This window comes from Acartia tonsa, chromosome 13 (genome assembly GCF_053477335.1).
Source record: "Acartia tonsa isolate MP-2025a chromosome 13, ASM5347733v1, whole genome shotgun sequence".
NCBI lineage: Eukaryota > Metazoa > Arthropoda > Copepoda > Calanoida > Acartiidae > Acartia > Acartia tonsa.
Window position 1 is genome coordinate 36,529,809 of NC_137272.1, and position 22,294 is coordinate 36,552,102.

At 31.2% G+C, this 22,294-nt stretch overlaps 1 protein-coding gene across 1 annotated transcript; it reads right to left on the reverse strand.

Moving 5' to 3' along the window:
- Window positions 1-1,181: 1,181 nt before the first annotated feature.
- Window positions 1,182-16,216, reverse strand: LOC145304708 (fibroblast growth factor receptor-like 1). Its single transcript, XM_080146652.1, has 6 exons — window positions 15,930-16,216; window positions 15,351-15,414; window positions 12,367-12,544; window positions 8,650-8,741; window positions 3,171-3,255; window positions 1,182-2,938 (listed from the first exon to the last, which is right to left on the reverse strand). The coding sequence occupies exons 1-6, from the start codon at window positions 15,942-15,944 to the stop codon at window positions 1,582-1,584; spliced, it is 1,791 nt and encodes a 596-aa protein (XP_080002778.1). The 5' UTR covers window positions 15,945-16,216; the 3' UTR covers window positions 1,182-1,581.
- Window positions 16,217-22,294: the final 6,078 nt, after the last annotated feature.

Sequence of the window (22,294 nt, forward strand, 5' to 3'; positions counted from 1 at the left end):
CTTTTTTTTAGTGATTCCATTTATGAAAATCTTATGAAAAACGGCTAGAATAACCAAAATCTTACAATCTATAGTACAAAGTAGCTTGATGTCTCTCTGTTCGTTCGTCTTTCTGTCCCTTAAGATCTCGGTAACCACTCAACCGATTGGATCCTACTCTTCAGGGAATATATCTACTGGTCCTGTGGTGTTTAATGGTTGTCAATGGCCGATAAATTGATGTACATCCCTAATGATAATCCAATCTAAATTCAATGAAAGTCCACAAGGTTGTTAAGACAACGAGTAAAAAAGCTTGATTATAAGACTTTGGGGGCTAGTGTAATAAACAACCCAATGTCCCCAAGGTTGTTAAGGCAACGAGTAAGAAAGCTTGATTATAAGACTTTGGGGGCTAGTGTAATAAACAACCCAATGTCCCCTCACTACCTGGGTAAAAATTAAACATTTCCCGAATGTTTTACAAAAGATTCTAGCTGTTACTGAAATCTTGAAGAACATCTATAGAGTACTCCTTACCAGGATACGAATATATGTGTCTATTTTGAAATTACATGTTTAAAATTATTTGATTTTTATTGAAAAACACAATTGTTATCTTTTACAACAAGACAAGTAGCTGTTCAAAATTAATCCTTAGGCAAACAAATTCATATCTTCCTAATAAAACATTAAAAACATCATTTCTTTAATCATTTTTAAAAGGCGAAGCATATATACATTTAGGTACGGTAGGTACTTAACAATCAGCTTTGATTGTCAGCTTTTAGACAGGTTAAACCGTCCTATCGATGTTAAACCATGCATGATGATGTTAGTAAAGATGTTGTTTAATCTGGAAGTAAGTTCAATTTAGCAAGTTAATTTTCAACTTTTTAATACCAAATATTGTAGTCCTTTTAACTTGATTATTTAAATTCGCGATTCTAAGTACATTTAGGCAATACGTTATGTCAATTCTATTCTACTACTGAGTCAACTGTTTTAGAAATACTTCACTTAGGTCCCGGGATGGTTTAAGGCTTTTTTTCTGGCCTAAAAATACATCTGGGGGTGCAGCAGCTAGTATCATATATATTTTTGATTTTCAAAATGTGAAAACGTTCATATATATCTTGTTTAATTCAGCTTAGCTTTTATAAATGTTGTCAACCTTGTTTATAACATAAAAAAACATCATGTTCTTTAATGATTTTTATTGGAAAAACATTATAAAATAACAGCAATAAAATTAATAATAATGTTTACATATTTATTAAATATATTATATCACAGATAGTGTTTTAGTAAAATTTTAATTAATGGCAGATTTTAGATTTAGTGAAGCATTTTTAAATATTTTAACTTTGGTAAAGTGTTTAAGAAATGAAATAAAAAAGATTGCTTACTTAGTAAGCATAGTAAAATTTAAAAAATAAGATAATCATTATTTAAAATGATTTCTATTTTTTATTGATGAAATTTTAACAAATGAATATCTAAAATCTACATAACTATTTTATTTATAACATCACTGACTTTTTGATTCACTGATTTTTTTCTAGAATTATTTCATTGTCTATTTTAATACTCTGATATATTTCAGTCTAAGTAAGCTTCATAATCACCAAGATATTTAAAATATGGATACTGTCTAAATGGATATCTTGTGTCTGAGCTGGAGGCACTTGTGTTTAGCTTACCCGTGCTGCTAGCGGTCAACACGCTGTGACCATCCATTGTGTTAGCATGGGGGTGCTGCACCATCATGGGGGCGGGGGTAGTGGGGTGGTGCATGCTGTTCAGTGTGTGTACTGAGTAACAGTATGGCACTTCATATGTGTTGCCACCACTACACTGGGAGGGGGAGTCACGGTCGGAGTTTGATAACAACATGGTGGCCGAATTTTCATGTAGCGAGGTGTGATAATCAGGCGTTTTACTGCCGCCCATGCTACGGCACTCTTTGGAGTACTCAAGGCCGGCGGGACCGGCGATAATAATGTTGCTTTTCAGCGTGCCGCCGGGAGTAACGCCCCACATTGAAGGTGGGGGAGGTAGTGGGGGCGGCTCCAGCTTATTCGATGCTACAGTCATTATCGTTGCGTTAGATTGGATGCTCTGGGATGAAGGCATGAGGCTGCGTACTTCAGCTCCGCTCTCAACCCGCCTCATACCGCCGTTTTTACCGTTACCCCCAAGCCCGCTCTTCTTAATAACAGCCAAGATTAATATAATTAGGAAAATAAGAACTAAAATACCCAAACTAACCGCCAAAGCTAGAATATGAGTATTTTCACCGGCCGCCGTTGGTCCATTACCAGTGGGTATCAGCGTATTGGCGGGATAAACCCGCAAATATGTCGGCTTGTAGTTGAAACTTCCCGCCGAATTTGTAACAAAACAAATGTATAGTCCAGAATGATGTTCTTGGGCGTTGACAATCACAAGCTTGTTCAGATATTCACCACGTGATATAGGAATATCTTCTCCTGTATGAATAACTCTATATCTATCCTCGCCGACACTAATAGTATACTCACTATTGCTCATAAGCATTTCATCGTTTGTCATAGCCGCGGCTGACTCACGTTTTAGCCACTTTATGTGCGGCGGACTGAGGGCTGACACACGACACTGCAGCGAAGCTGTATCGCCGACCATGACGGATACATTGCCCTGGCCCAAAACCGCCGGCTGTTCAGCAATCGGAACCTCAACATTAAGCGTATAATTCAGGGACGCCACGCCGATAATATTGCGTGCTTCGCACCGGTAGACTGCCGAATCCACTTGCATTAAGTTTCTCAGCCGCAGCACAGATTTGCCGTTGCGATATTTGATGCCATCGGCGTCAAAGGGAATGCCGTCTTTGAACCAGTACACGTCGGGTTTAGGGTTGCCACGAACTTCACATTGGAGCTTGATACTCTCTCCCGTCTGCTTGCTGTAGTATTGTCTGAAATAAAAGAATATTAGATTTTTTAATGTTAATTATTCAATTCTTAATTTTGACTTGCAGAAAAGTTAAAGGCAAAATATCTTACATGGTGCAAAATATATTAGAGGCAAAAATAACAGACAGATAAAAGATTATAAAATAAACATACACAAATTTAGATAGATAGATATATAATAGAAGGAAAGATAGATAGAATATAAAGATAGCAAAAAAACATAGATATGTTTACCTGGCAGTAAGTGTATCTGGTGTAAATGTTGGAACAGACAGATCTGGCAGCTCACCATCCTTCAGTCCTGGAAACTCCGCAGGATCTGAAATAAAAAAAATATTATTCATTTAAAAATCAAGTTTTTTTGTAATATGTATATTACCCTTTAACATTGAAATTAGATTGCAATTAGTGGTTGAAACGTTTTGAAACTCAACTTAATGAACTAACCAATCATATTTCAATAAAAGTCCCCAAAGTTTTTAAGCCAAGGAATAAGAAAACATTATTATAAAACTTTCGGGACCAGTTTTTGACAGAATCTATAGGTTTATTAATTGTCATTTAATGGCCAATAAAAAGCTACAACTATTAGTTCTAAGTATTACTTTTTACCTATAAAGTAAATGTGTGTAAAGACATCTAGATCATTAGTTAAGAAGAAGGTTTTGAACAAGAAATAGGTTAGAAAGAGTCTTAGTGAATCTTCTTACATAATATTTTCAATCATTTATAACCTTCATTAAGAGTTATTTAAAAACAGCAAATACTATGCATTATAAAAAAAAACTTTAAAAATTTTGCTGTGTGAAAAACATTGTGTTTTGTTCTCTATTAGCTTTAAAAAAATTATAATATGTTTCATTTTAAAAAACACCTTTTATCCACCCGTTCTCAATCTATCAGCGATCATTAGTGAAAAATGAATTCATCCCTTCGTTTTTTTTGCCAGAGCATGCCTTAGCACAATCAAAATCAATTGAGCTTTGATAAAATTCGCCAGCAAAGTCTAAGTCTAAAAAGTAACAAGGATGACAACATCCATAAAAGCGAAGCTCTGAAATGGAAGGACAAACGGACATTAAGACTTGTATAATGTCAGAACTGAATAATCAGAATGCGAATGTATAAGAGTCAAAGCAAAATTGTAAGTAAATTTGTTGAAAAACTGCTTGATACAGGATAATGATTATGGACATACTTACATTTTTAGGACTTGATTATAGAGTTGCTTCGCTTTTAATATTGTACTTTGTTGTCCTAGGAATCAGTATACCAAAAATCAGACCAATCAGATAATTAGGTCACATACAAATTTGTTGTTAAAAATGTAAAAAAATCAACATGTTTAAAATGGACGTACGGACATTCTGGTAATGATTATAGAGTTGCTACGCTTTCTAAATCGTACCTAACTACTAAAGGAATCACCATGCAAAATTTGAAATCGATAGGACAATTCTAACATGTCTAAATTAACGAAAAAAGCTATCCGTTACGGACGTACGGACGGACGTACGGACGGACGGACGGACCGACCCTAATTATAGAAAAGCTTCGCTTTTAAAAATCTCTCCATGCATAATGCATCTCCTGAGAGGAAGGGGAAATTGGGATGTTTATTACACTAGTCCCCAAAGTATTACAATAACGTTTTATTAATCGTTAGCTTAACAACCATGGGGACTGTTATTGATTTTTGATTGGTTTGTTTATTTAGTTGTGTGTCCAAGCTTTTCAACCACTAATTTTGATCTACAAAGGGAGTAATTTTGTTTATATTAATTTATCGGCCATTGTCTTATCCCTTTAAATCGCGATAAAATTAGCCATAATACAAAAATGACCATAAATTTTTTTTGCATGGGTATGCTGGCGAATACGCTCACTCAATAATATTGAAAGAAGAAGATCATCATCAGAGAACTTGCGAGATAAATCTGTGTGAGTGTGCAAAAAATCTGCCAAAAGTTTTGCAAAAAAAGTCCGCAGAAAATTTCAACAAAATCTACTTATCATACATTCCAAAATACAAAAAAAATCACTTTTGTGATAACATAAAAAAATGTTCATTTTAAAAATATTATAAATTGTAGTAACACTTTTTCTCAATAGATAAATCCTTGGATGAACTATCATGAATGAAAGACTATCTATCAACCTCTATTTTATTCAGTCCAAAATATTTTCTTATGCTTTTTCACTCCAGAGAGAGAGAGGACAATGGGCTGTTTATTATACTAGTCCCCAAAGTTTTATAATGACGTTTTCTTATACGTTGGCTTAAAACTTATGGAGACTTTTACTGAATTTTGATTGGTTGGTTTAAAAATTTAGTGTTAAAACATTTCAACCACTAATTTTAATCTACGGAATGATTTTATATGCCATCATTAGGGATGTACATCAATTTATCGGCCATTGTCTTATCCCTTTAGGTCCCAGGCTTTACTCACATAGATTAGCAGAGTAATGTATATAAGGTATATTTTCAATAGCATAAATGCCTTATAACTTGGGTATATTCGTTTGTCGATAAATATAAGGTTCTTTTTGAAATTTTGAATTAAGTGGTTTAAATGTAATGAGTTAAGAATAAAAATTAAAACCAATTAAACTTATAAAATTAAGAATTCTGTATAGTAAGTAAGTTCTTAAAGTAGTTTTTGCAATAAAGTAAAAATTATGACCATTAAGTAGCAAAGGGCAATTAAAAAGTATTTCAAAATCCCTTGAAAAAAATCTAATATTGTCAATTCAGGTTTAGAAAAAAAAACTAATTTTCAAATAAATTTAGCCAAATTTTCATATTGTATGAACATATAATTTGAAAGTTTAGAATTATTAGGGCAATTATTCCACAAGTTATTTCACAAGTCTTTGACAACTGTATAATTAGATATCCAGGAAGATAGTTAAAGACATCAACTTAACCCAACTTTCAAGGTGAAACTGTCCTTTTACCACACCAAATAAATGCTAAATGTACTATCCTTTTAAGCATTGCAAAAAATGTTGTTTTTAACATTAATATACATGTTTGCAGCTTGTAAATTTATGTCAATATGTTCCATATGAATGAATTCAAATAAAAATCAATGTTTTCAAGATAAATAATTATATGCTATAAGATTTTGGTGTTTTTACACATCTTTTTAAAAATGTGGATTTTCGGTATTTTTTTTATAACAATATTTGCTTTATAAAATTTTATCTTATTAAGTAAAAACACATTATTTATTACACTAGTCACCAAAGTTTTATAATAACGTTGGCTTAACAACTTTGGGGACCTTAGTGAATTTTAATTAGATTTTTCATTAAGTTTTTTGTTCAAACGATCCTAACAATAATTTTTTGCTGTAGAAGGGGTAACTTTGTGTATCATCATTGGGGATGTACTTTAATTTAACGGCCATTGTCTTATCCATTTAGATCCATGGTAAAAACCAGTATTGGTATTTTTAAAAAACTTTATTTTAAAATGTTACATTTAATGAACATATAAATCTTTTAATTGTAGCCACCCGTTGAAATATTTAATGATTTATCAATAAATGTTTTAATGCAAAAAGTTCAAACATTTTCTGCAATAATTTAGAAGATTTTTTCTTTTTTATTACATTTAATTTTAAAAAGTAAAAATAAAGATAACCTAGATAAGTTAAATGAGATCCAGCTCTTTATTTTAACCTCCCTTGGTAGATAAAATTAAAACCTTTTATAGCAAAGTTGTAAGATCAAACGAGATAGAGACAAATTTGAAGTCCTACTTCAAATTAAACACTAGGACAAGATTTCATTTGATGTCTAAATCTTACTATTTAATGTCAGAGATAGGGATTTGTTTTCCCAAGTTTTCCTCAAGACTAAAATGAGTATCTTTTTCCTCCTTCTTTTTCTTTCAAGCATCAAAGCCCCTTTATATCATACAATATATGAGCAAAGATAGAAGGAAAAGGACATCTACATTAAAACACAGACAAATAATCTTCTAAATTCAAATCAAAATCTTTTTAACAATAAGGCTATAGTTAAATTAACTTATTGAGGTCTAAATCCAATTTTAATTAATCAAATATTTTTAGAGCTAAAGATAAATTTTGATAAAATGTGGAATTTTCTCTCCATGCATTAATTAAATCTGTGGAACAAATTGAATTGCCTGTGTAAATTAGTTAATCTTGCCAAATTGAGTCCTCTCACAATTTAAGGGATGCCTTATTTTTTTTGCCGATCTTTCTGTCAGCCAAAAAAAGTCTTTAAAAAGCTTTCTATCATATTATTTTAGGTATAAAATAAAATGTAACAAGAACAATTCTTTACATATTAGGTAATCTTCACCAAGATCCCCAATATCTCAAATTCCTGGCATGAACCCAATTAACAATTAAGTCAAGATAATTTTGATATAGAGAGCAGTATAGTCGGAGTACAATCCTCATATAAAGTTACACTTTTATTAACCAAAGCTCTCTGCTTTTTTACAACAAGGACAAAAAAGCCCACAGTTGAACATAAAAGCATCGAAAAACGAAATTGACTCCACATTTATTTTTGAGTGGAAAATCAAGGCTAGTTTTTTTAAATCTAAATTTTTCTAAAAGCATTAATTATAGTTTTTAATTCTTAGATAATCTATTTTTGTGTTTTTCAAGGGTCAGCATTTTATCTGTTTGTAAAAATGCTTATTACTATGGAACTAAGCTGAAAACAGACTGTATTTAGTTTTGTAATTGTGATTAATGCAAAAAGACTCCACATAATACAACCACTAGTAGGTGTACTTTCACTTCCTCATATTTTCATAATAACAAAAAGACACAATAGCAAATAAAAGCGTAGGGGTATTTGACTACATTGTATATTACACTGGTACCCAAAGTTTTATAAATATATTCTCGTAATCACTACCTTTAAAACTATGGTTACTTTACTAAAGTTTGTTTTTTTTCAAACTATTTATGTCCAAACATTTTTAACCAATACTTTTAAAGTATACAGAAGGGATAATTATGTTTAACATAACTATAGAGATTCACATCAATTTGTCTGTCATTGTCTTATCCCTTAAGATTCCATGGTATAGAGGCACTTTAAATTTTGAATTACTAGTATGTGATTGATTTGTATAAAGTAACAAAATATAATTGTATAAAGTGCAGAAATGAAAACACACCCTGAGCCACATACCAATAAAAACATTCTGCACTGCTAGATTATTTTATTTTCCTCTCATTGCTGTGTGCTTTTTTAATGTAGAAAGAGAGAGGAAATGAAAATGGGCTGTTTATTACACTAGTCCCAAACGTTTTATAATAACATTTTCTTATTAGTTGGCTTAACAAATATGGGGACTTCTATTGAGTTTTGATTGGTTGAGTGTCCAACCGTTTAAACTACTTATTTTAATCTATAGAACGTGTAGTTTTGTGTATCATCATTGGAAGGGAATGTATATCAATTCATCGGCCATTGTCTTATCCTTTAAGATCCATGTTCATTGCAGTGTGCTCGTTTAATGTGGACTAGAACATTTACATTATAGTAAAACTGCTTTATAGACAAATATGTCTGTTTTTTGGGTAGTAAACATATTTATTTTTGCTTATTAAACATGAAAAAAATCTGCCTGTTTTAATATATTACAGTCCATTCTGCCGGATAAATACGTGAAAAATTTAAATAAGTGTAAGATTAATTTATTTCTTCTTACCTATAACAATGAGGTCAACTTGGATCTGCGCGGTACCGAACCCGTTAACTCCGCGGCAATAGTACACACCAGTGTCTTGAACTTCAGCTTTCCTAAAAATAAAACATCCTTTTATATAAAGTAGTTAGATTTTTTGTCTGTAGCGAAGGATCTCGCTAACTGCGATATGGTTCTCCTTTTCAGAGAATCTTCACATATGTCCTTGGAAGGTTTAAAAATATTTAAATTTTTTTACTTTTTAAAACTAAAATCAAAAGTTAATGGTCAACAAGTGTCTCTAGAGGCATTTAGGGGACGAAGCCCAATCTGTACCACTTTTGCATTTAGAGGCGTAACAAGAAAGCTTGTTTTTGACTATCCCTGACAGTTAAGCAGCAGGTATTATTTCCAATGTTTTCATATTTCCCTGCTACCCTACCTATTGTTTTTAAAGAATTATCACTATCATATTTTTTAATCTCACTCAATTCTTTATCAATACATCTTTCTGTTTATGTCAAATGTCCCCTCCCCCCCCCTTTTCGATAAATCTAACTCCCCCTCCCCCTATTTAAAGGATAGATTTATTGTACTCAAGATAGGACCTCTAATTCCCTTACTTGTAGACTTAACCAAAGAGTAATTTTTGTTGGGTATAAAAATCAACAAAACCAAAAAATCTTAGAAACTTTTTTGGAAACCATTTAAAAAATTTAATATTTTTTTGGACGTTTTTTGTATAAATAAAAAAAATATGTCTACTCTTTAAAATATTACTTTTTGAATTCAGATATAAATCTGTCGTCTATGGGACACTTGTCTAAGCCAACCCACCCCCCCAAATTTAACCCTTACCAAAGCCTCAGACAATGATAGACGGATAGATTGGCTATTTTTAGCCAGAATTATTATGGCTTATTGTAATAACTTTAACCCTAGGATTTTATAGATAGATAGATGATAATATAAGAATTAAAAAGCTTAATTTTATATTTTTTGCAATTTTGTAAAAAAGACTTATAAGAAAAAGTGTTTTCACCCCCTGCAAGGATCCCTAACCCTACAGGTCCCCCCCCCCCCCCCCCGTTTCTTACTTTATCTAACCTACCCTAAAATTTAAGCAAAATTGTCAAATAAAATAAAAGATAGGAAGTTTAACAAAAAACACAATTCATTCAAGAAAAAAACAATAGGTACTACGAAAGGAATATTGATAATTATAAGAAAAGGGTAAAAATTAATTTTGGCTGAGGTTGACTTTGCTGTTAATGGCTTAAATAATAATTCCTTGTATTGTTTACCACAAGTTTTAATAAAACATTTTATTTTTCTAAATGAAATAGTTCCAATATAGAACGGAAAAATATAAATATAGGAAAGAAATATAGGATAGTTATCTATCGCATTGTATTATAGACAACTTTCCTCAGATATCAAAATGAAAACTTATAAGATTATAACCAGTAATGTTAGCCTCGATAGGCCGAAGGCCTGGGCTAACAAAACAGGTATTAATTCTATGATTTTTATTTTAATATTTGTGGAAAATTGACTGTAACGCAATGCTATACATGATTTTTCAGTATTGCTGAGAACCGGTTCTAATCCAACGGATATTAATCGGTTTGGAAGCCATACTGGAAAGATAAATAAATAGCAAGAAAGAAAGGCCGGGGGAAGATAAAAGTATCCAATATTACAACTAATATCTTCAATAAAATGGTCAACTTTACAGGAATTAAGATATAGGACAATTGACAATTAATATTCTTTTCCAAATATCTGTGTAAAATTGAGGGAATAATCATTTATCAAATGAAATATTTTAAGATTAAACAAAACTGGTATAGTTTTATGTTTTTTTTAATATTAGTAGAAAATTGTCTGTAATATGATGCTATATATGATTTTTCAGTATGGCTGAGAATCTGTTCTAATCCAGCGGATAATAATCGGTTTCGAAACCATACTGGAAAAAGTTTTAAACATGAATTGACCAACCTTCCATGATAACTTTCAGTTTTATCATAAAATTTTATTTTAAAAATATTCTTATTTATAAAATGTATTAAATTGATATAAATGCTTTCTAAATTATGAGGAGGGTAGCAAAAATGTTTAAGAATACAATTACTTAACAAAAGAAAATCATTTAAGGACAAATAAGAAAGAAATAGAGAGTGGGGGAGGGGGGGGGGGGAGGATAAGTTTTTAAAAGAAAAAGCAAACTATGCTGTGATATAAATTTATAAGTTTTTTTTGCCTGTAGCTTAAGATTTTTCTGTACCGATTGGGTTTTCCATTTTAGGGAAGTTTTACATAGGTCATATAATGGCTTTATGCTATTTTGTATTTTAGATTCAAGTCTCGAATTGGTTTTAGGCTATTTTTTATGTTCCCCTTCTTTTTTACACAAAAGTACCCTTATGTAGAATAAAATTAGTAGCTCAAACGTCCTCAAAGTTATTAACTCAGGAAATAAGAAAACGTTATTATGAAGCTTTGGGGACTAGTGTAATAAACAGCCCATTGTCCCCTCATTCAATGGATATTTATTATCAGAATGCTTATGTCCATCCATGTAAGTTCCTAACTATTTCAATAAATCTTACCCAAATGAAAAGAGATCATTTTATTGAATGAACATTTGCCTAGAATCATAAATCAAAACCTCTTCTCTAATTTGTTTGAGTTGGGAGGGATGGGAGGGGTGGGGTGGAGAACACTAGATGATAAATTATTGAATATCATGAGGGTTTAGTTTTATCAGGGATCTAAAGGGATAAGACAATGGCCGATTATTTGATGTACATCCACAATGATGATACAAAAAATATACAATGTAGATTACAATTAGTGGTTGAAACGTTTTGGCACTTGACTTAGTTAACTAACTAATCAATCAAAATCAAGAAAACGTTATTATGAAACTTTGTGGACTAGTGTAGAAAACAGCCCAATGTCCCCTCCCTCCCTGCTTTTATTAGGGTTAATGGCCAATGGGAGATAAAAGAAATCTTATTAAAAAATTTAAAATTGCGAAAATTAGGTTTAACGGACGATTGAACTACTAAAAAATTGTTTTATTAATATTAATGCATTTCTTTGCTAATGGCTTATATTTGAACTGAAAAATTATAAAACTTTTAAATTTAGGGGGGGAGGGAGGTGGAGATTAATTTTATAACATTATCATGACAATATACAATATTTAAGAATGAAATATAAATTTATTTTCAATGAAAATCTACCACATGCTACCAAATGATAAATTGTTCATCTTATTAGATGTTTTGGTATAGAAAAGGATGGATAAATTATTTGGTATGCTTTCACTTCCGCGCATTTATCAAATTATTCAAACTGCTAAATATTAGCACAGTCTGAGTACCATATGCTTTTTTTACCAACCCCTCTTATTTATTGCAATTATTTGCAATTATGAAACTCTATGCGCTTGTGATGGTATTTTTGTTATTAAATATTTTGAGATTTGTGCAAAACATTTTATCAATCACAATCAAAAGAATTTTGAATTATATTCCATGTTATAAAGAAATAAATAAATAATTTTTAAAATTTTGACTCCTTAATAATAAGAGGTCTTTTTAAAAAGCCTAAGATTGTTGAAAATTGCCTTAAATACGATACTAAACATAAATTTTCAGTATGGCTGAGTGCCGGTTCTTATCCAGCGGATATTAATCAGTTTCAAAGCAATAATGAAAACAAACCTACCTGATTTTTAGATTGCCCCTGGCAGCCTTCAGACGAATCCATGTGAAATCAATCTTCTCATCACCCTTGTACCATTCAATAATAGGTTCTGGCTTGCCAGTGATGGGACAATGGATTTTAATATCGTCTCCTTTCCTCGCAATGTGCTTCAGATCCTTCTCCTTAGCAACTGGAGGACCTAAAAATAATAAATCAATTGAAAAATCCTCTAAATTATTTCCAAAAAATCCGCCAAATTCTAAAATGATACAAAAATGACAAGGATGACAAGATTCATTTATATGAAGTATGTGCGAATCTTTTTTTCCTAAACATTTCACATGAACAAATATAACTTTACAGAAGCTTCGCTATTAAAAAAGGGTTAAAGTGATACTATGCAATAAAAGCCAAATAAAAAATGATATGTTGATAATTAGTAAGTTGAGACGCTGTAAAATTTAGATTATGCTAATAGTTAACTTTAATACCCATAAAATTTCAATATCTCATCAAATTAATAGATTAATTTTTATTAGAAATGACAAATGAAATTTTCGGCTGCTATTTCTTATAGTCGTAGATTCCTATCGCGATTAGTCATATTTAATTAGTCATTTCGACTGCTTTTTAGCCACGTTTATACTCTTATATTAGTTACTCTATGGAACATAAAATTAAAAGGGTGTAGGGTTACTCTCTTGATAATCACTTCTATGCTAATTGCCTTAATAAATTTACGCTAATTTAAACTTAGATAAGGACTTTGAAGGATTTGACAATTGAACAATTGTTTGCCTTCTTTAAAAATTAGAAAAATTTCTTTAAAAACTTTAATATCAAAGCATTTTACTAAACATTTAGATATATACAAAATAAACTTATTTTTCATAACAAATATTTCTTTCCATGACAGTAAGGGGAAGGCTTAACATAATTTCATTTATGTTAATTGTTAATGATAAGATTTTTTGATAAGGCTACAAATACAAATATCTTTTTTAGAGGGTGTTAAATATTTATTTGATTGTCTATCTAACATCTATTGTCTATCTATCATCTAACTCATAAAAATTAATAAAATAAATCCCCAAATTTTTATTTTCAAAAGATCAAAAAGAAGTTAAAAGGATTCTGATTTCAAAATATTTATTTTATAAACAAACCTAAAGGTGTAAAAATAGATTTAAAATCATCTTAATGATCCGCTATTAAGTTAAAATAATAAAAACTAAATTGAAAAATTATATCTTATTTCGTTTTAATGTTTTAATATGTTAAATCATGAAAATCATGAATAAATCTCATGAAAATGAAGATGTGCTTTTTTGCACAAAACTTAATCAATCAAATCACACAAAAATGTGCAAAAAAAGCATGGAAAAAAATCCTCGAATCCACACATTTTTCAATCTCATTTCCCCTCTCCTGCATATGCCATCTATCTTTTATAAGGGTAGTATGCAAATATATGTTTTTATGTTTATGTATGCTTTAAACCAGGAAAGGTATTTTAATTTGATAGACCCATCAGAATAGGGTTCTGATTAATATTTACTTTTTAAATATCGTATAGCAAAAATTTCAAAATCTCAGTTTATTAATTTTCAGAGAAGTTTAATTAAATAGTAGAGGTTAATGTTAATGGGTAAAGTGGCTCTATAAGAACTCTAGTATTAGATTTTGAGGATGATCAAAAAGAATGGTAAAATCCACATAATTTGCTATTCTTTTTATAACATCACATGCAGGGATCTCAAGGGATAAGACAATGATGGCACACAAAATTACCACTTCTGTAGATTAAATTTAGTGGTTGAAACGTTTGAATACTCAACTAAATAAACCACCTAATCAAAATTTACTCAAAGTCCCAAAAATTGTTAAACTAACAAATAAGAAAACGTAATTATAAAACTTTGGGGACTAGTGTAATAAACAGACCATTGTTCCCTCTCTCTCTGCAGGCCATGGGTTTAATTCAGAAAGCTAATTTCAGCTATAATTGTCATAAAAAAATGTATTAAAAATGCCGAAAAAGAGCAAACATTACACGCTTTTACCAAAACTAAAAAGACTAAATTACTAATATACACACATATAATATGTATGAGTTGTTCTATTCCAAAAATCTTTTATCCTGATTCACTTTGAATTGGAAATTGCTTGAATTTAAATTGAATTTTACCACTGAATGATAACCAGGTTATTTGGGGATAGGTAAATGGTAAAAATAATATTAAAGACAATAATTATTATGACAAGATGTACCATTTTTATTTTCAATATTAAAATACAGGGATATAAAGGGATAAGAAAATGGCCTGTAAATTGATGTCCATCCCCAATGATGATACACAAAATTACCCCTTTTGTAGATTAACCAATCAAAGTTCACTAAAGTCCAAAAAGTTGTTAAGCCAACGAATAAGAAAACGTTATTATAAAACTTTGGGGACTAGCGTAATATTCAAGTCAATCATCTTTCCCTCTCTTACTAAAATCGACTATATATCTCATTTTTTCTACCTTTCAAAATACTTTTTATTCATTTATCTATCATTTAAATGCTGAAGCTTTGACTGTGTGTTTAGTATAGATAGAAAGGTTTGAAATATATCAAAGAGTTTCACAAAAATGAGGCAATTACATCACTTTTACATTACAATTTAGAAAGTTTAAAACAATAACACCAAATTATAAACTTTGAAAAATGAGTTTTATATAAGGTAATGATTTACATTTGATTAAAAACTGAGAAAGTATAATCTAAACGCATCTAGGGGCTCAGTATTTAAAGTATCAGAAAGGGTCTGCTAGAAAAACAGCTTAAAACCATCCGACGATCTAAATCTAAAAATGAAATAGCCTAAAACTATCACAAGACATATATAAAGATTATCTAAAATAAAAAAAACAATCAGTCTATTAGTTATGAGATATTAAGCTTCAGACAAAAAAAACCTTACTACTTTATATAATAGGATATGATATAAAACTCCTACCTTTGATGTCATTAAAATTATCCGCAGTTGTGTAAGCTATGACCACAAACATACATGATAAAACCTAAAAATATTATTATATTTATTATTTAATATCTAATTTTAAAGTCACGATTCTTTCAATCATTGAAATGTTTCATTAGGCGCTTTGAACTTTTAATCTTTTAATAAAAAAAATAAAAAGGGATTATGCATGCACTCGAAGAATAACTTTTATGACAGTTAAGAAAAAGTTCCTTATTAGGGTGCTATTGTAAAGAGCATGAAAAAAAACATTTTTAAGAACTGACTGACAAAAAAAGTTGGAGGTATATCACTCTGTTAAACAGAAAAAAATTGAAATTGCTTATAAGATTTTTTAAAAATTGAAGCCTAAAAAACTCAGCCATACTAAGGCATGTCATTGGTTTTACAATTAAAGAATAGCACAGCATGCTATATAGCTATACAATGAACATGTACGTCTTTTTATGTATTCGCTGTAGGCCTTTTTAAAGCCTTAAAAGTACCCATTATGTTACGCTGCAAGACTTTTTTTCATATCCTAAATTCATTCTTTCAAAACTTAAAAATATTCACCTGTTTAAAACCCATTTTCAAACTTGATTTTAACTATTTAATTTATTATGTTAAACATTCATTTTTAAAATCACTTTTTTGTTAATGTTTATATCTTATCATTGAAGTTAAGAAATAACTTTTTTTGTTCACTTTGTAAAGTTAAGACGCTTCTTATTTTTAAGATTTATTGTCAAACTACATTGAAAGCGCTCACATTGGCTACTACTTAATGACTACTTCAATAATAATATAAGTTTTCATTTTACTATTGAGTATTAGAGCAAAGAGGGGGGGATGGAGAGATTAGGAGAAAGAGGGAAGGATAGAGAGAATAAGAGACGGACGGAAACCTGATCAAGGTTGCCAAGAGTTGAAAAATTAATTTGCGGATTTTTCTTCGAATTTTTCAAAGACTTTTTTCATTTTATATTAATAATATTTTTTGTTAAGGGGAAAGTTAAAACTTTTCATCCACAGAATTGAGTTAGCCCTTTAACTGGCTAAGACATTTCATAACACCTGAAAATTTTTATGTCACGCATCGGACTTAGCAGAACCAGTATCTAATTTTTTTATTTAATCAAATTGTCGTGGACCAAATTTGGAAATCAATATTTTCCTCGTATATTTTAAATTTATTTAAAAAGTGAATTAATTCTTACTAGTTTGGCAACCATGTCTCTTGAAAATTGTCCTATTCAGATAAATAAGAGGAGAGATGAGATGGGAGAATACGAGAGAGAGAGAGAGAGAGAGAGAGAGAGAGAGAGAGAGAGACTGAGATAGAGAGAGAGAGAGGGAGAGAGAGAGAGAAAGAGAGAGAGAGAGAGTTGAACAAACAAAGGGGGGGGGGGGAGGGGGAGGGGTCGAGAAATCCTCATTAGGGTTAAGGGATATTTGGTGGGCGTTGAAGGAAGTAATTTGGGTGATAGGGGGCGGGACAACACAATAAAAAAATGCGGGACGGTACAAAATAATTTAAAATTAGAGATGGTTTGTCATTGGAATGACTTTGCTTTGTCAAAATATCTATGTGTGAAATTTAATTATCCTAGCTACTCTATAACTGTTCTTCATGAAGGGTTTGTCATTACTTACTTTTGTAAGAATTATCTCTAAAATTTAAAAAAATATGAATGCTATTAATTATTATAAAACTGTATATAATCCTACTTTAAAAATGAAGTGAGGTTTTTTTATCTGAAGCTTAGGATTTTAATAACTACTGAACTGGTTGAGTTCTCCTTTTACGAGAAGCTTCACATTGGTCCAATGATGGTTTTAGGTTACTTCATTTTTAAAAAAAAGCATCGATGTGGTTTTAGGCTATTTTTCTGTCCCTTCTTCCCCTTTAAATATTAAGCCTATAAATGCTAGTTTTATAGTAATGATGTAAATATCAGGTTAAAAATGACAAATTAATCCCTCTCCCCCCAAAAGTAATATTTCATTATGATGCACAAATTTACCCCTTTCTGTGCAGATTACAATTAGGAGTTGAAACGTTTATACACTAGACACTAAACCAACCAATCAAAATTCAATGAAAGCGACCAAAGTTATTATAAAACTTTGGGTACTTTGTCTTCCCTATTTAAGGTACATGGTATTGTGCAGAATTACCGGCACCAACTCTATTATTGTGTATAATATGTCTGAAAAGTTTATGGGAGCAATGATACTCTATTTACACAAGGGATATCCTTTTAATAAAGTAACATGATATTTGTTTGTTAGCTCTCGCTAACTTCTAAACCGACATGTTTCTCCTTTACAATGAAGCATCTCATCGGTCCAGGGAAGGTTTATATCTATTTGGGGGACGGTACTAGCAACCTCCCAAAAGAAATGCATCTAAAAAAATTATCCCCCCTCAAAAATTTTTTTTTTTTCGTTTTAGAACTACGATTGAAATAAGGAGGGTCGATTCCCCTCCCCCCCCCATATAAGACCTCTAGAGGCCTCTAGGGGCGTAACCGTTAGTTTTCAGATATTGGATATTTCATTGGGGGTTGGGGGTGTATTGAATCCTCGAGGATCCTTGATTTTAGACACAACTTAAAATAATTTCTAGCCCCAAAGCATAAAAATCTTGCAGAGCACTAGCCTGTCTGTATTTTCTTGCAACTTATTTAACCTAACCTAAACTCAATTGGCACTTGCGAAATTTTTCTATGAATTTTATTTATGTAGTATAAATACATTATTTAAGTTATGATTTGTTGTTAACTTCTTATAGCTTCGCAAATTTGGGACATTTACGATCTCGTTACAATATACAGAAGTTGGGTTTATAATACACATCATTTATTTCAATTAATTCTCACATAGTATTTATATTTTTTTTGTTTTGCACATTTTCTGTTTATTTTTATCATATTCTATATTATGGAGTGTTAGTTTTTTTTGTATTAAGATTAAGATCTTAGAAATGGATGGTCCGATCGGATGATGATATTCGTAGAAGTTTTTAAATGTCTTCGAGTGGTTTTAAGCTATTTAATATCCAATCACTCATTGTTCCCTAAATGTTAGGACCGAGAAAGCTATAATTTTTTTTATAAAGTAGTAAGTTTTTTTACCCGCTAAGATCTGAATAAGGTTTATATGTTAGGTAAACTTCACTAAGGTCCAAATACGGTTTTAGGCAATATAGTTTTTGGGATGTCTTTTAGGCTATAATAGTTACGTCCCACTCTCTCCTAGGTGCTATAAGCGCAGCGACTATTAATAGTAATAAACAGTTTTAAAATTATCAGAATATATATTTAAATTTCTACTTAAACATTTTTCATGCAAACGAAGTTTTGTGATTATATGATTCAATATTGAAATTATCTTTTTTACCTTAAAATTGCTTATTGAAAACAAAACAATATATCATTACAGAAGACTAAAATACAAACGGTTTAAAGGTGTACTCATAATCTATAGTACAAACCATTGAATTTAGCCTTGACATCCATCTTACACATATTTCTGTACATATCTTATTTTTGTCTAAAAACGAAGTAAAAGTATAGGACTTTTATTAATACAAATCTTGTTTTCACAAACAAAACCATGGAATTTAGTATTGACAAATATCTTAAATATGTTTCTGTGCTAGACTAAGATATTTGGCTGGAAACTTGGATAAAGTGTATGACTTTTTGTTGTACAAATAAAAATATTGTTTCTTGACAACCATTACATGTCATTAGTAATATATAAATAATATGGAGTATAAATCACTAAAATTAGTCAGGGCAACCATCTTACATATGTTTCTGTGATAGACTAAGATATTATGGCTGGAAACTTGGATAGTGTGTATGACTTTTTGTTGTACAAATCAAAATATTGTTTCTTGACAACCATTACATGTCTTTGGTAATATACACATATTATGGAGTACAAATCACTAAAATTCGTCTGGGCAACCTTCCTACATTTGTTTCAGTGCTAGACTAAGATATTATGGCTGGAAACTTGGATAGTGTGTATGACTTTTTGTTGTACAAATCAAAATATTGTTTCTTGACAACCATTACATGTCTTTAGTAATATACAAATATTATGGAGTATAAATCACTAAAATTAGTTTGGGCAACCATCTTACATATGTTTCTGTGCTAGACTAAGATATTATGGCTGGAAACTTGGATAATGTGTATGACCTTTTCACTTCATAGAATAGTAACATATAGATTTTGAAGAAGTGAATTCAAGATCAAGTAATACAATGTAGGACATTTAGTAAGTAAGACAATGGCCGATAAATTGATGTAGATTCCAAATGATGATACATAAAATTACCTTTTTTTAGATTACAATTAGTCGTTGAAACGGTTCCACGACAAACGTAAGAGTCCCAAACGTCAGAGTGGAAAAACATCAGAGTGGACAAACGCAAGAGTCCCAAACGTCAGAGTGGGACAAACGTCAGAGTGGACAAACGCAGGATTTTTGGGACAAACGTCAGAGTGGACATTTTATAAGTAAAACGTATGAGTCTCGATTTTATAATCATTAAAGCGCTGCGGCTAGGTAGGCCAGGGTGCTGAGTGCTGCAGCCAGAGTCATTTTCTTTATGATTAGGTTAGGTTAGGTTATAGGCTAGGGGGCCGAGCGCCCGCGGCTAGGCAGGCTAGGGGGCCGAGCGCTGCGGCTAGGTAGGCCAGGGTGCTGAGTGCTGCAGCCAGAGTCATTTTCTTTATGATTAGGTTAGGTTAGGTTATAGGCTAGGGGGCCGAGCGCCCGCGGCTAGGCAGGCTAGGGGGCCTAACTGTCTATTTTTTGTCATATAATTAAAATAGCATAGACTCTGATGTTTTACTTAAGCAATGTCCACTCTGACGTTTGTCCCACTCTGACGTTTGTCCCACTCTGACGTTTGGGACTCTTGCGTTTGGGACTCTTGCGTTTGGGACTCTTGCGTTTGTCCACTCTGACGTTTGGGACTCTTACGTTTGGGGTAGGACCGTTGAAACGTGTTGACACTTTTAAAAACCAATCAAAATACAATTCCCCAAAGTTGTTAAGCCAACAAATAGAAAAACTGTATTATAAAAACTTTGCGGACTAGTGTAATAAATAGCCCAATGTCCCCTCATTCAACAAATTTTTTTGCAAAAAAGTAGAGATTGTAGTTTTATTATTTATTCAAGATAAGTATTGTTATTTTGTACAACCCAAAAAATAAAAAATAAAAAATCTCCAAAGTAATTGAATTAATGAATAGGAGAACTTTTAAATAAAATATTGGGAGCTGGTTTCTCAAAGATTTGTTTTTATAATAGACTAAAAGTTTAAAAATTAACCTCAAACCATCCACCCCCCCTTCTTCCCCTCCTTATAATATTTAAACATTAAACAAAAAGATTGTGTTTATATCATCCTTGTTAATTTGCTATCTTGAGATTAATTTGTCTATGGAGTAGAATGAAGTTTCTTATATTCTCTTATTTGAATAATAAATAAGTTTCCTTACAAATTTCCTTTTGTACTTCCTATGCTCTTGTACTAGAACAAGGATGGTGTCAACCATGGCTTTTGTTCTTCCTATGGTCTTGTACTAGAACAAGGATGGTGTCAACCATGGCTTTTGTTCTTCCTATGCTCTTGTACTAGAACAAGGATGGTGTCAACCATGGCTTTTGTTCTTCCTGTGCTCTTGTACTAGAACAAGGATGGTGTCAACCATGGCTTTTGTTCTTCCTGTGCTCTTGTACTAGAACAAGGATGGTGTCAACCATGGCTTTTGTTCTTCCTGTGCTCTTGTACTAGAACAAGGACGGTGTCAACTATGGCTTTTGGGTTCGAGTCAGGGTCTTCAATCCTATAAATTTTTATTACCTACAAAATTTCATTTTTGAATTGAAATTTTCTTTGAAAATCATTAAATGACAATATTGCTCTATTATATATGATTAACTGAAATGCTAAATTAAATTCATTATTTTTTTAAATTAAAAAATTCGTCGTCAATTATTTAGCTTGCTAACATGGAGGAGAAGAGGGGATGGGGTAAAGGAGGTAGAAGGAGGTAATTATTATTTTATTATTTAGTGTTTAACTATATTAGAAAACATGAAAAACTGGTGTAAGATCCAAGTAATAGTATATCCATTTGTAAGTAAAGAATAGATATAAATCTCTAGAGGAGCTTTGGTAATAAGTAAGTTTCTTGAAACATGAAATAGTTGTTTAAAAGTTTCTAACTAAATATAATGTAAGAAGCGTAACTTTTGAGCAAGAAAACTGAAAATAAAAAACTTAAAAACCTGGTCAATATAGGTTGGTTAAATAGGATTGGTTGATTAAAAAAAAATGTCCAAAACGTTTCAGCCAATAATTATATTCTTAAGAGTAATTTTGTTTATTATCATGAACCAATGTGGAGCTTACTGAAAAATCTCTCTATCTGAAATAGCTACAAATATCTAGCTATTCAAAATAACAAGTCAATCTTTAATAAAAGTATTTTACAATGCAACCGCCAAGTGGAACCTTTCTATTGGGTCATTGAAAATCAACCAATGGTATCGCTTATATTACACAGCTGAGTAGCAGAAAAATATTTAGAAGCAGACGAAAGAGGTCTTTGAAAACTTAAGGGAGGTAGTTTATACATCTATACTATAGATCTGTTCTTTATCTTAAACTAAAATGATTTAAAGATCCAGCTCTGGTCCTCAAAACTTTATCCTTACTTTATTGATTTATTTTCATTTGTTAGATTATTTAGTTCAGTCTCTTAATGATTCTACCACTAATTGTAAGCTACAGAAGTGGGTAATATTGTGTATCATCATTGGGGATGTACATCAATTTATCGGCCATTGTCTTATCCCTATAGATCCCTGACATTAAATAATCTTTACGCCCTCTTCTTTTAGTAT